Here is a 14,793-nt window from a genome sequence, read left to right as displayed (position 1 = left end):
TCCCAGGTTAAAGTAATTCTCCTGCCTCAGCCACCTGAGTAGCTGGGACTACAGGCGCCCACTACCATGCCCAGCTAATTTTTGTCTTTTTAGTAGAGACGGGGTTTCACCATATTGGCCAGGCTGGTCTCAAACTTCTGACCTTGTAATCTGCCCACCTTGGCCTCCCAAAGTGCTGGGATTACAGGCATGAGCCACTGTGCCCAGCCATAGAATGACATTATAGTTACATCTACACTTGAATGTATTTTATGTTGCATTTAAATTTATTTACATGTATTTTAACTAGTAAAATAGACTTAACTGGTAAAATTCTGAAGCATGGGTATAATTATTCTCTTAATGTACCTTATTCTTTTAAATTTCTGAATTAATGGAATCTGTAGAATTATTACAAAGATATATCTGAGCCAGTTATATTACTGAAATCACCTTTGCAAAAATTGTAACAGTGAGAAAAATATGACATAGGAAAATTATGACAGTGAAGGAAATCTGACCTAACCAACTCTATCTTGGTTCTAACCTCCAAGCTGTCCTTGTTCATTGCTGGGTACCGGCTGAACTAACTTGGAGAGGAATTTAGCTTATGGTTTAACTTCGAAACAAAGATGATAACAGCCTTCCCCAAAACAAACCCCCTTGTTTGGGGGCCAGATTGCCTTTGTAAAACTAACAAAATTAGCCACAAGATTAGGAATTATGGAGTCATGTAACCAGAGATCACAAGATTCCTAACCTCCTCAATTGCTCTGATGGATAACATTACTATTGTAAAACCTAAGATTGGTGTTCGAAGCATTTTTCAGACCCTGTATTCTGATAGACCAGCTGGTGCCACCCAGACTGGTAAATTGGCTCATCTGGTTTTGTGGGCCCCACCCAGGAACTGACTTAATGCAAGAGGACAGCTTGGACTCCCTGTGATTCCATCCCTGACCCAACTTATCACCATTCCCCATTCCCTAGCCCCCTGCCCGCCAAACTGTCTTTTAAAAACCCTAGCCTCTGAACTTTTGGGGAGGCTGATTTGACTAACAATAAAACTCCAATCTCCCATTTAGCCAACTCTGCATGTATTAAACTTTGTCTACTGTAATTCCCATCTGGATAAATCAGCTCCATCTGGACAGTGGCCAAGAAGAATCTGTTGGGCAGTTACATTACCCACTGACAAAGTAAAAATCTGGTGCTTGGAGTGAGCAGATCAAATATATAACACCCTTAAAAATACGGTGCTTGCAGGGATCTGCTTTTTAGAGTGGATCTGAGGATTAAGTGAGATATTAGTGAAAAACACCCCAGAGATGATAAGTCCTACATTCATCTAAATTGTTGCTGTCATTATTTCTGTCTGCCATATTATCCTGGCACAAGATTTAGTGAGGATTCATTGAGCAGGTGAGAGGTGATGTGGAAAAGATCCATAAAATTACCCCATTAGCTCTGAGAACCTATCACTAGCTCTTCAGATGGAGCAGTGAGAACAGGCTGGGATCAAACAGTATGGAGAACAGAATCTCCTTGATTCTCCTTTCATGGGAAATTCTATCAGAAGTTCCTGTGGATGGCTTGGTAATTGGCGAGCATTCTGATTCAACACTGTGCCTCTCAGAATATAGTAAACAACCAAAGTTATACTATCCACAAAAAATGGTTAATGCAATATGCTTACAATTGTTTTGTGATTTTGCCAATTTTCTCATATATATAACAACTCAGTGTTTTGCAAGTCAGCAAAGCCCATCAATGTTGTTCTTTATGGGCTCAAATTATTTCACATCCATAGTTAACACTATTTCAAACTGACTGACAAAATTAGGGGGCAAAACGAGAAAAGGTGTATTTGGTTGTGCTATTCTTGACACATAACCCAGTTGATTCACTGTTGCCAAAGCCCACCAACTCCACATCTGAAACCTTTGATTCTACTTTATGATTTTTAATCAACTTCATCGAGGTTTAATTTACATAAAACAAATGGAAACATTCAAATTATCCAGTTTCATGAGTCTTCACAAATGTACACACCATGTAACCACTACACCAATAAATACATAGAACATTTTCCCCCAAATGTTCCCTTTTGCCATTTTGCAGTAAATTCTCCTACCCTCTTGCACTCCCCACTCCAGACAGTCATTACTTTGATTTCTATCATCATAAGTTGATTTTGCTTGTTCTGAAACTTCATATAAATGATATCATATAATATCCACTCTACGTGCCTAGTTTCCTCTGCTCAGCAAGTTTTTGAAATTCATCCCTCTTGTGTGTATCATTAATTTGTTCCTTTCTAATGTGAAGTAGTTTTCATTGTATGGAAGTGCCACAATTTATTTAACCATTCAGCTATTTATGAATTGTTTCCAGCTTGTAGCTGTTGAAATAAAGCTGCTATAAACATTTATGTACAAATCTTTGTAGACATTTTTATTTTCCCTGGGTCCATATTTGGAAATATAAAGGTCATACGGTAAGTGTCTGTTATGTAAGAAGTTACTGAAGTATTTTCCAAATTGGTTCTTTTCCATGCAAACCCTGACACACACAAAAAAACCCTGACATAATTATTATAGACCTTTGGGCTGAATGGACTAAGTGACATCAAAATGAGGCCACGTGCTTTGGAAACATAAGGGGGAAAGTATGTCACAGAAGTAGTAGAGGAGGTGGTATCAGATGGGGGCATTGAGAAAACAGAAGTGTTTTCAATAAAACCTGCAATTATTGTTTTTCTGAAGTCAATTACCTTCTTCATAGCAGAACATGTGGCTATGTGAAAAAGTAAAATTTATCCAAGAGAAATGATTGTCATTTAGGTAAATGGATTTTTGACATCTGAAAGACATCTGAAAGAACAGTGCTAGGAAAATACTCACCGATGAACACTTTAAGATTGATGAACCCTTTAGTCTTCATTACGCACCAACAAATAAAAGGTAACATGTAGAGTGGATGGAACATAATTTTAAATCTCCCCAGACCTGGTTCAAATTTTGTTTGGCTTTGCCATCTGTATTGTTTTATCCAATCATTTTCCCCTCTGAACCTGTCCCAACGTGTGCAACTGGAAGCAATAATAGTTTACTCATGGCATTGCTGGATGGTTAACCAAGGTTAAGTCTCAAAGTGAGAGTATCAGTGGAAGGTGGTCCCTTCAATGTGAATTTCTTTTTTCTTCCCTCCTTACCCTTGTGCAATTCTAATACGCTTAAATTGCAAATCTGCTTCTTAACTTGCAAGCTGATAAATCAAGGGAAACAAACTGCAGATGGGACTACATTGGAGGTAAAGAATCCAATGTTTAAACAATTCTGAATCTTGGTAAATGACCTAATCTTTGCTACAGGAAAAATACTACTGGGTGGGGAAAGAATAAGGAAAACAACTCAATGATCTCCACATTGCTAATATATGAGAATTTTCTATTGCTTTTACAGAATTTTAAAACTGTATGTCATGACATGACTATTTTTATGGATTTCATGAAAAGTGGCCAAGTCTTATTATAGGAAACATTCATTCATGTCACCCATGATCATTCATTATTGCTAATATTTATTGAGTACTGTGTGCCAAGCAATGGACCAAATGCTTTACATACACTATTTCCTGTATTCCTCACAAAACCCCGATGAGGTAATATCATTACACCTGTTTTATAAGTGAGAAATTTGTGTTTCAGAGCAGTTGGGTGCTGGACCACACTCTCACATGTACACACACTCTCACATGCTCACACACATTCATACATGCACACACACTCTCACATGCTCACACATTCTTACACACACATGCTCACACACATTCACACATGCACACACATGCTTACACACTCATATATGTACACTCACATGCAAACACACTCTCACATTCTTGCACACACACACTACAATGAACAAACTAGCCACAAGATTAAAAATTGTGGCTCAGGAGTCATGCAGCTAAAGGCCACAAGATTCCTAACCTTCCCAATTGCTCCTATAAATAATGTTACTATTGCAAAACCTAAGATTTGTGTTTGAAGTTCACACACGAACACATAGTCTCACATGTGTGTGCACACACACATTTCCTTGTTCCTGCCACTACCTCCAAAGTGGAGGTAGCAAAAATTCACTGTTGTCTCAGGAAGTTAGGTCTTGGCAAATAAATATTTGCTCACATAAGTCAAGCATTGCTTTTCCCCCTGGCTGCTGAGCCTGTTCTCACACACACAGGGAAGTCAGCTGTAGGGCAGGATGCCATTACATAGGTGAACATGTCACATGGAATTAGACCACGTTTTCCTAGGTCCTGCTGAACCTGCACCTAGTGAAAAGGAAAACGACTATGTCTGCTGCAATACACTGATACCTTGATTAGTGAATTCCTGGAGAAAAGAACTCATGTATAAGAAACAGGAGAGTCTACTCATTTGTTTTCATTTATTAAAAAATACCCTTATTCTGTGAAGCAGAATTACCTGTATTTGCAGCTGCATGACAAAAATGCCTCAATATAAAGTTCCCTCCAACCCCACCCTGCCCCGGCCCATTGGCTATTTTAAGTTAAGTTGGGAATGTACTTAGGCTGAGTTAGAATGTAAATATGAAATAGACTGGTTCCTTAGATGTGAGGCACAGATAGGCACATTACATACTTTGGTAGCATAGAGGAAGGTACCACGCATGATGTCATGGCAAGGGAGATTTCCTGGAAGAATGATGCCTGGCCAGTCTAACAGAGCCGTTAAGATCCTAAGCACTAGTTCTACCGCCAACAAGCCATGTGGTTTGGGGCTAGTTTCTTAACTTCCCTAAACACCAGCTGGTTCACTTGCAATGAGGGTGATAATATTAGCTCACAGTTTTGTATCCCTTGGCTTTCAGGAAATTGCATGATTCTCTTTCCTTTCTACTACCTTCTCCTTTCCCTTTCTCTGTCATTTGTACCTTCTAACGTGGGGCTCCTCAAGTCTCACACCTTGGGCTTCTCTGTTTGTATTTCCATATCCTCCCTTGCCTGCAGTCACGTCTCCACCCACTCCATCTCCATCTTGCCTCCATTTCAATCGCATGCTGGACGTTTCCATGTAGACACTCTGCCAAGGCATTTAAAATTCAACAAGTGTAAAGCTGAATTTGTTGTTCTTTCCCTATATTACCTCCTGGCTCTGGAATGGATAGTTCTTTTAAATAGGGCTGCTAATCTCACAAACTCCAAACTTCCGAGTCATCTGTAACATCTTTTTCCCCACTGCTCCTTATTGAGTCAGTTGCCAAATTCTGTGGGTTATTACTTTGAAACTTGTTTGGTCAGAGCAGGAATGGAAATTCAAAAGTCTATAATTGTGTCAGGAGTTTTATAGAGCAACAGGACTGGGACTCCTTAATATAGATGTATTATTTTAAAACTAAAAGACATTTTTGTTCTCTAATCCTAAACACCTGAACTGTTGTAGTTAGCTAAACTGGATCTTAGCTTACACAGTCATTCTCATTCCAGCATCTTAGATGCAAATTCCAAATTACCCAGGTGCTTCCTCCTTACAGCTGTCAACAGTTCTTTAATGCTTCTGAATGGTGTAAAAGGCACAGGCCTTGCCTTTAAGGCTCCCTCAAATCTCTTTCCAGCCTCTCTCACCCTCTTCTTCCATTGCCTCAATTAAGTTCTCCATACTCTCCGTAAACTAAACTCCTTACTACTCTTGGAATCAACAGGCCTTTTCCTGACCCCAAACATTTGTTCATATCTCTTTTCCTATTTTTGCCCTATTGCATTGACACTTGTCATATTTAGTTGAATCACTGGGCCTTTAACCTCCCCACCCCAATCACCACACTCCCTTCTCTCCTTTCTGAAGCCCCATACCACTTTGGTTGTGATATTTGTAAAGCATTTATCATGGAAAACCTCCCTACTAGATTATAGATTCTCAAACACAAGTATTGACACTTAGTGGGCTTCTGTGTGCTAGGGAAGTTTATTAAACAGTCTTTGATTTAGTCATTGTATGGTTCCTGGAACAAGAGTAAGAGCCATGGTCCCTTGCTCTGTCAAAATCATAAACCTATTTTCTTTGTATTTTGGCCTAATTACATAAGCTTGTTTTGGATTGGAAGCTCTATAGAGACTATTTTAGTGCCAAACGCTTTTTAATCAATGCGGAAATAAGCCCTTGAGACGTGCAGTGACTCAGCCGAGGACACATAGCTAGTTTCTGGTAGATAAGTATGAAGCCTCGGAACTACTGCTCCTATCATGAGCCCCTGGGTTCCCAAATCACCTTCCCAAGAACCTGATTCATTGTCCTCTGTACACAAGAAACTTTTGCTGATTCCAGTAAAAAGAATGCAGTATGGTAGGACAGATGTATAGGTTTTGAAATCAAACTAGGTTTAGATTCTGACCTAGTCGCTAGTTACTGCATGGACTTTGGTAAACAGCCTCTCAGCCTGTTTCCTTGTCTGCAAAATATGGATAGTTATCTTCACTTCATTAAGTTGTGCTGATGAAATGGTATAATGTGTATAAAGCAACTGGAACACAACAAATGAGGCCATTTATTTAAAATAATCTTTAGTAAGTTATAAATTCACATATTTGCTTTTTCTGAGGAATGCTTAGATTTTATCATAGATCTCTTTTCTAAGTTGAGTAAATACATAGTGGATTTCTTTGTTTCCTTCCCCCCAGAATGTTGACATTTGGGTGGTTGTTAACTATTACTTAGGACTCCATCCAGTAATTGTTCATAAAATTTCCTTTTTTTTTTTTTTTTGAGACGGAGTTTTGCTCTCGTTCCCCAGGCTGGAGTGCAATGGCGCAATCTTGACTCATTGCAACCTCCGCCCCCCAGGTTCAAGTAATTCTCCCGCCTCAGCCTCCTGAGCAGCTGGGATTACAGGCGCATGCCACCATGCCCAGCCAATTTTTGTATTTTTAGTAGAGACGGGGTTTCACCATGTTGGCCAGGCTAGTCTCGAACTCCTGACCTCAGGTGATTCTCCACCTTGGCCTTCCAAAGTGCTGAGATTCCAGGCGTGAGCCACCACGCCTGGCCAAAATTTCCTTTTAAAAACAGTTATTGCCAATAACTAAGTATTCTGGAAGGTGAATGCTTAGGACATTTAGTGTCACTAAGTTGTGTGATAGATAATATTTTTGACACTTTGCAGAGCTCATTGTTTTCTCTGCATATAAAGCTATGACATTCACATAATAAACACGTAGAGAGCTTTAATAGACTTCAATGTTAAGTCTTCTGGCAGCTGCATAACTGGTCTTGCTTGCACCTGTCTTTTTCACAATGCTACCTTGCCTTTCACACCAATTCTGTGAGCCCAAGCAGGAATGAAGATTACCTATGTATAATGGCACGACAGAAGGGAGTGGCAGTTAAGGTTATTGGAGGTTATTAGGGGGAATAAATGAAGACCTGGTGCCACTTCTAAACACTGCCAGGCCCTGACATACCTTGTGTTTTTATATCCAATATGGGAGTAAAAGTAAGGTATTTTAACATCAAATATGAGGATAACACTAGATGGTTTTAAAAGCCCCCCACCCTAACTTCTAAACTCCACAATGTTTGAGTATTGTTAGGTTTCAATGAAATCCAACAGTAGTCCCTTGCTTGGGATCACTGTAGAATTGGTTCCAGCAATGGGCAACAAAGGGTTTGGTTCTATACAGTAAGTATGGGTCAAAGAAAATGCTATGATTGAAAATTGTTTTCCTCCTTATAAAGCTCATACCAACCAGTAAAGAGCTATCAGAAAACCTTCAGGAAAGAATATCAAGATAGGATATAACAAATACCCCCACAGCTGGTCCATGGACCAAAGTATAATTCCAAGTAGGGAATTTCACTTAACCAGGCAAGGCTTTTAAGGGAAAAGGAATCTAGCCTAGGACTCTGCTAGCCAGACCCAGACAAATTATTAAAGGGAAGCATGTTGTTGAGGCTATTCTCTATGAAGAAGGGCAATCCACCTTGCCATCTATATCCTTTCTGTTTTTGACAGGGGTGGTCCTAGGCTGGATAGATCTTTACTCTGACCAGTACCATATAGGTCTGTGGTTCTCAAACCTGGCTGCACAGTGAGGCACTTTTAAGTAATCCTGATACCCAGTGCCATCCCCAAAGATGCTGATTTAATTTGTCTAAGCTGTAGTTTGGGCCTCTGGATTGGAACCAACCCATATGCCCATCAATGATAAACTGGATAAAGAAAATGTGGCACATATACACCATAGAATACTATGCAGCCATAAAAAAGGATGAGTTCATGTCCTGTGTAGGGACATGGATGAAGTTGGAAACCATCAATCTCAGCAAACTAACACAGGAACAGAAAACCAAACACCGCATGTTCTCACTCGTAAGTGGGAGTTCAACAATGAGAATACACGGACACAGGGAGGGGAACATCACATACAGGGGCCTGTTGGGGGGTGGGGATCAGGGGAGGCATTAGGAGAAATACCTAATGTAGATGACGGGTTAATGGGTGCAGCAAACCACCATGGCACGTGTATACCTATGTAACAAACCTGCATGTTCTGCACATGTATCCCAGAACTTAAAGCACATATATTATATATGTATAAATATATATGAATATATACAAATATATGAATATATATGTGTGTGTGTGTGTGTGTGTGTGTGTGTGTAAGCTCCCCACATGATTCTAATGTGTGGCCAGTCTTGCAAACCTCAGGCTACTTATTCTTAAAGGTTTGTAACAAGCCTTCCTCTTAAAATCCACCCCACCACCATTCGGTTTTTTGGGGTTTGTTTGTTTTTGTTGTTATCCCCCCCCTCCCCCCCCCCCCGAGGCAGACACACACACACTGATGAATTTCTCTCTACAGTCAGGCTGGAGTAATCCCAAAGTGGTGTCTTTGGTAAACAAGGAGAACCCGGGTGAAGCAAGCGACTCCCACCAGAACAAGGCATGAACAATGTTCACTCCCTACTGTGTTACTCAACCTGTTTCCCTAGATCTCTGTTGTCACATTAGAGAGTGTTCTAGGAGATAACGGCCTCGCTCCCTAGTTACTTCCCCACCCTCGTGCTGGCCTTTGACAGACCTCGCAGTAGAGGCCCACAACACGGGGAGGGCACCGCGTCTCAATCCCCGAGTCTCAGTCCCCGAACTCCACCGCACGTGCAGCTGGGCTTGGCAGCACTCAAGCGCGGGGATGCTCGGCTTAGACGAACTTACGTTCCGGCAGCAAGGTCTGCGATACTTGAGCACCCCTCCCCCTCTCCCGTTTCCACCCTGTTTGTGTTTACGTAGCGAGGAGACATTCAGGTTTCCAGAAGTCAGGTCACCGCAGGCCCCACCCAGCAGTGGAGAGAGTGAGTCCCAGAGGGGGTTGCCAGCGAGTTCCTCCTCCTTCCCCTTCCCGCTGTCCGCGAGCCTTGGGCTCCCAGAGGCGTATGACGCCAGCGCCCTCTGACCCTACCTCTGACCACAACAAATCCCTACTCCACCCGTCTTTTTTGTCCCACCCTTGGTGACACAGAGCCCCAGCCCAGGCCCCGCCCAAAGCACTCATTTAACTGTTATTGCGGAGTCGCGAGGCGCTGCTTCTGCTCGCTGCACTCGCTCAGGCAGCTGGGCGTAGCTGCGACCAGGCGGAGTCCCGGCGGCGCGTACTTACTCTGACCTCGCGCGCCATGACTGTCGCGCGGCCGAGCGTGCCCGCGGCGCTGCCCCTCCCCGGGGAGCTGCCCCGGCTGCTGCTGCTGCTGCTGCTGTGCCTGCCGGCCGTGTGGGGTGAGTGGGGGTCCGGGGGCCCGGCAGCCAGGGAAGCCCCTGGGCTGGGTGGGAGGTCCAAGTCGGTTTCCGAGACACGCACAGGGACCGGGGACTTGGCAGGTGGGGAGCGTGGCCCGCGGTCTTGGTTCCCGCCGTCCTGTACCTTTAAGGCTGTCGCCGCTCACCAGCATTTGGGGCTCCTGCTGTGTCGGCCCCCAGCTGACTTGGCTTTAGGGGTTGTCGTGAAGGTTTAAAGAGGCCCCGGCTGGGTTTGCGGAGCGGCCAAGCCTGGGAAAATCGAAAGGGAGGGCTCAAAGAGAGCCTTAACCCCCAAAAAGCTGGTCTAAAAGGGTGGGAGGCCAGACCGCTGACCGCTGCCCACTCTCGACAGAGTCCAGCCGTGTAGAGCACACCATGCTGCAAACTTGCATGTCATCTCTTTAAGGTGTGGCATTTCAAGGGGGCGTGTGTCTTAAAAACAGCAACTGTGAGGACCCTTGATAGTCATTTCCTTCAGTTCTGCTTTTGTCTCCCTAGCTGACTGTGGCCCTCCCCCAGCTGTACCTAATGCCCAGCCATCTTTGGAAGGCCGTACAAGTTTTCCCGAGGACACCATAGTAACGTACAAATGTGATGAAAGCTTTATGAAAATTCCTGGCAAGCGGGACTCAGTGATCTGCCTTCAGAACAGTCAGTGGTCAGATATTGAAGAGTTCTGCAATCGTAAGTTCCTCATTTTTTTCGAAAAGTTATGGGAATGGAATGTATCTAAAATTTATTTTTATATATCTTTGAAGTGACTAGTAATTGGTAGTTTTCTAGTGTTACTAAACCCCAGGGTATACCTTGTTGGCACTTCACACTCCAGCTAACTGAAGACATTTACCTCCCTGAGTAGGTCCTGCTGCTTCATTAAGAGTTTTTCTTCCTAACACTGTACCCCTTGAACGAACTAGTAGAGAAATTAAACAATATGTATTGTTTAGGGAGTAAATATATAAAATATATTTGGCAATTGCCTTGAGAGACATAGCGTAAGTGATCTGTTTTCTTAAATATTTTGTAAAGTAGGGCTTATCAAATACAACTCTGGTGGCATTTTTAAAAGCTCTCAATATTTACTTCAAAATCTGTTGTACGTATTTATAGGTATTTATAGATCATACAATGTGTCATGATCAATCAGTGTAATTGGGATAGCCTGTACCTCAAACACTTGGCGTTTGTGTGGAGAATATTCCAAATCTTCTCTTCTTGCTACTTTGAAAAAATATATGTATATATATAAATTGGGATATATATAGGGACATATATGTATGTATATATGAAGATATATATAGAGAGAGAGATATGTAAATTGGGATATAGATAGACAGGTAGATAGATTGATTGTTAAAAATGAATAAGAGGCCCAGTGAAGAGTTGTTTTGGGGCTAACACAGTAACCATGTTTGATATTGATATCTAGTAGAATTAAAAGAAATGAAGATTTCTTGTTTTAGGTGAATATACATACAGTCATCCACACCTCATGTGCACTTTGGTTTCATAAAATATATATCGGCATTATCTTGGAGGAAAAAAATCTGTTATTTACATAGTCCTGTATTAGCTTTGAGATATGTGAGTAAAGATAAAAGAGACCCCATAACCTGACTTTGAACAACTTAAATCAATAGAAGCTACAGTAACTACAGAAATTGGCACAAATACTTTTAGAAGCCATGCTTGAAATAGGCTTTAACTTTTTATTTTTATCCACGATAGAGGCAGTAGGATGAAGTACATAGTCTTTGCACACATATCATGTTTTAACTCTTCCCCATGTTGTTACTTTATCCAATTGTGGAGGAGACAGGCCCCAGTAGTTAAATAACTTCCTCAAGAGCAGCAGCTTTTATGCCAAAACCAAGGTGTAAACTTGGGTCTTCTGACTACAAATCCAGAGACCCTTCCACTTGACCATGCCTCTCTAGATTCACATTTGCCCAGCTGTTTACAGATATAAATACTTTATGTATACAATTGACTCATCCTTGCCCCCAGGGCTTGTGGGAATTAAATGAGTTTATATGTAAATAAGTGTTAGCTGCTATTATTGTTGTGCAGGACATTAGTCCAGGGGTCTGGAAATACCCTATTCCTGTACTGTATGGTGCTGTGTAGTTCTTTAGGGTAGGGTAAGGAAACCAACATTTACTGAATGCCAGAACTGTGCCAGGCAACTTAAATTTTTTTTTTTTTTAAGTGGGGATAGTGATATCTGTGTACCAACTCTACTTCCTAAGCCTCTAGTAACTGGGAAATAAAGTATACATGTGAATACATTTGCTACATTGCAAATGCCATGGTGATATTAATATAGTTAAGTACCAAATGTGTGCAAAGCAGTAAAGAAAGGGGGTTATTAGGGTCCAGATAATTAAATATAGATTATAAAACAAACATTGATACTACTTTTTTTGTTGCTGCTTTTGTTAATACATTTAGGTAGCTGCGATGCGCCAACCAGGCTAAATTTTGCATCCCTCAAACAGCTTTATATCACTCAGAATTATTTTCCAGTCGGTACTGTTGTGGAATATGAGTGTCGTCCAGGTTACAGAAGAGACCCTTCTCTATTAGCAAAACTAACTTGCCTTCAGAATTTAAAATGGTCCACAGCAGCTGAATTTTGTAAAAGTGAGTAAAATTTTTTAAAGTATTTTCAACCATCTGGTGTTTGGGGAAAATAGTATCCCTTCCTTCATTCATGCTAGAATTCTATGTGTATATATTATTATTTAGGATGTTTCTTGATATGACCATGAGTGTCAATTTATTTTGAATTAGACAAACTAAATATTTGTGTGGTAGGAATACTTATTCACTCAAAAATTTCACATTTAATTAGTTTGAGGTTACCTAAAATGAAACAAGTATATATTCTAAATACGTTGCTTTTTCAAAACTTACTATAAAGAGAAATTAGAATTAAAGAAGTCTAAGGGTCAGGCATGGTGGATCATGCCTATAATCCCAGCACTTTGGGAGACAGAGGCAGGTGGACCACTTGAGGTAAGGAGATTGAGACTATCCTGGCCAACATGATAAAACCCCAACTCTACTGAAAATACAAAAACTAGCTGGGCGTGGTGGTTCATGCCTGTAATCCCAGCTTCTTGGAAGGCTGAGGCAGGAGAATCCCTTGAACCTGGGAGGCAGAGGTTGCAGTGAGCTGAGATTACGTCACCACACTCCAGCCTGGGTAACAGAGCGAAACTCCATCTCAAAAAAAAAAAAAAAAAAAAAAATCTAAGGATAAGAACTATCAATGGTTCAGATGATGAATTTACATATATGTGCTTGATAATTTTTTCAAAATTTTTTCCCATGCTTCATTGAGGTATAATCAACAAATATTATTTAAGGTGTACAACATGATGTTTTAATATATGTGCACATTGTGGAATGATAAACACAGTCAAGCTAATTAACATATCCACCACCTCACATAGTTACCTTCTTTGCGTGTATGCCTGATAATTTAATTTAAAAAAATCGATTTGTTTTCTATTCTAGAGAAATCATGCCCTAATCCTGGAGAAATACCAAATGGTCAGATCAATGTACCAGATGGCATATTATTTGGTGCAACCATCTCCTTCTCATGTAACACAGGGTAAGTTTGGGCATACTAAAACCCTGTATTTAGGAAATGAGAAAACAAATTAGGACTTGAGATTGTTAGTTTCATGACTGGTATTCACAGCTACTAGCAACTAAAACAATCCTCCTCAAAGACCCTTCATCATGAGCTCATCACAGTTAAATTTACTAAAATGGGGCAAGAAAGGAAGATTTCTTATACCACCAAAATTCTCTAAATTCTGATTTCAGTAAATATGTGATTCAATATAAAATTTTAAATGTGATTAATAAAAAAATTTGAGATGATGATATTTGCAGAAATAATTCTTCAAATGTTAAATACTAAACCAATCTTTAGTTGACCTAAATAATGAATTTGCATGAGTTTTTCTCTATGCAAACAAGCTGTTACAAAACAGCATGAGTTAAAGACATTCCTAGTGTGAAAATATTCTAACCTAAGTTCTTTGATAAGTTCTCTATATAGGAAAAAGGAACTCATTCATTGAGTACCATCAATGTCTCAGACACTGTTGAAAACTTTACATTTATTTTCTCATTTCATATCTGTAAATTAAATAATTCTATTTTACTGTGTGTGTGTCCCTATTCTTTATAAAGTAAAAATATCAGTATCACTTGTTTCCTTTACGAAATAGATGTTGGTTAGCTCACAAACACAAAATCTGGGAAGTACATTGAACCCTTTAAATACAAGTACATTCTATTATTCTATGAAGCCTATATTTAGAACTCAGAAATATAAAATGTTCAATCATCTATGTCATTTAAAAATGTGTAAAACACTTTTATGCTTTCTAAAATATTCCCCATGCAAATAAAAAATGTGCATGTCTTACCCGTTTTTACTCTTTGGATGTCACCTTTTTAAACTTAATTTTTCTTTTCCTTTAAACTACTGTGTGGACTTTTGTCAACTACTGTTTTATTTTCACCTGCTGCTGTAGTAAATATTTCAAGATAGTAACCTGGAGAATTTGAGGAAAGTCAAATATGTGTGAATGTAACAAACTCTTTTTTCTCCCCCTATTGCTTTAGGTACAAATTATTTGGCCCGACTACTAGTTTATGTCTTACTTTAGACAGTGGAATCCAGTGGAGTGACCCGTTGCCAGAGTGCAGAGGTAAGAGTTAAAAATCTAAGCACTCAGGTTGTGAGGCTGAGTACTCAATGATAAATTAATTTCTGCCCCTTAAGAATTAGCACAGTGTGTATTTGTAGCAAACCCAGCTTTCAATATATGAGTGCTTTGCTAATTTTAATACCTTTTCTAGTGATGCTTCTTAATTTATTAGCTGTGGAGATAAACCGTCAGGTTTTCTGAGTCTTAATTCCCAAACAATAGAATGAGGATTAAAAACAAACTTAGATTTGTATTGCACT

At 40.2% G+C, this 14,793-nt stretch overlaps 1 protein-coding gene across 9 annotated transcripts in view; it reads left to right on the top strand.

The window, feature by feature from the left end:
- The first annotated feature begins 9,281 nt into the window (after window positions 1-9,281).
- Window positions 9,282-14,793, top strand: part of CD55 (CD55 molecule (Cromer blood group)) — a 45,683-nt gene continuing 40,171 nt past the window's right edge. For all 9 annotated transcript variants that reach the window (XM_030935941.1, XM_010365639.2, XM_030935942.1 and 6 more), the window contains exons 1-5: window positions 9,282-9,776; window positions 10,296-10,481; window positions 12,249-12,440; window positions 13,320-13,419; window positions 14,448-14,533. In XM_030935941.1, the coding sequence (XP_030791801.1) occupies window positions 9,677-9,776; window positions 10,296-10,481; window positions 12,249-12,440; window positions 13,320-13,419; window positions 14,448-14,533 (664 nt within the window). In that variant the 5' untranslated portion in view covers window positions 9,282-9,676. The remainder of the gene's footprint in view (window positions 9,777-10,295; window positions 10,482-12,248; window positions 12,441-13,319; window positions 13,420-14,447; window positions 14,534-14,793) is intronic.

The sequence above is a fragment of the Rhinopithecus roxellana genome, chromosome 8 (assembly GCF_007565055.1).
Source record: "Rhinopithecus roxellana isolate Shanxi Qingling chromosome 8, ASM756505v1, whole genome shotgun sequence".
In the NCBI taxonomy this organism is placed as follows: Eukaryota; Metazoa; Chordata; class Mammalia; order Primates; family Cercopithecidae; genus Rhinopithecus; species Rhinopithecus roxellana.
This window is presented reverse-complemented; position numbering and strand designations above follow the sequence as displayed.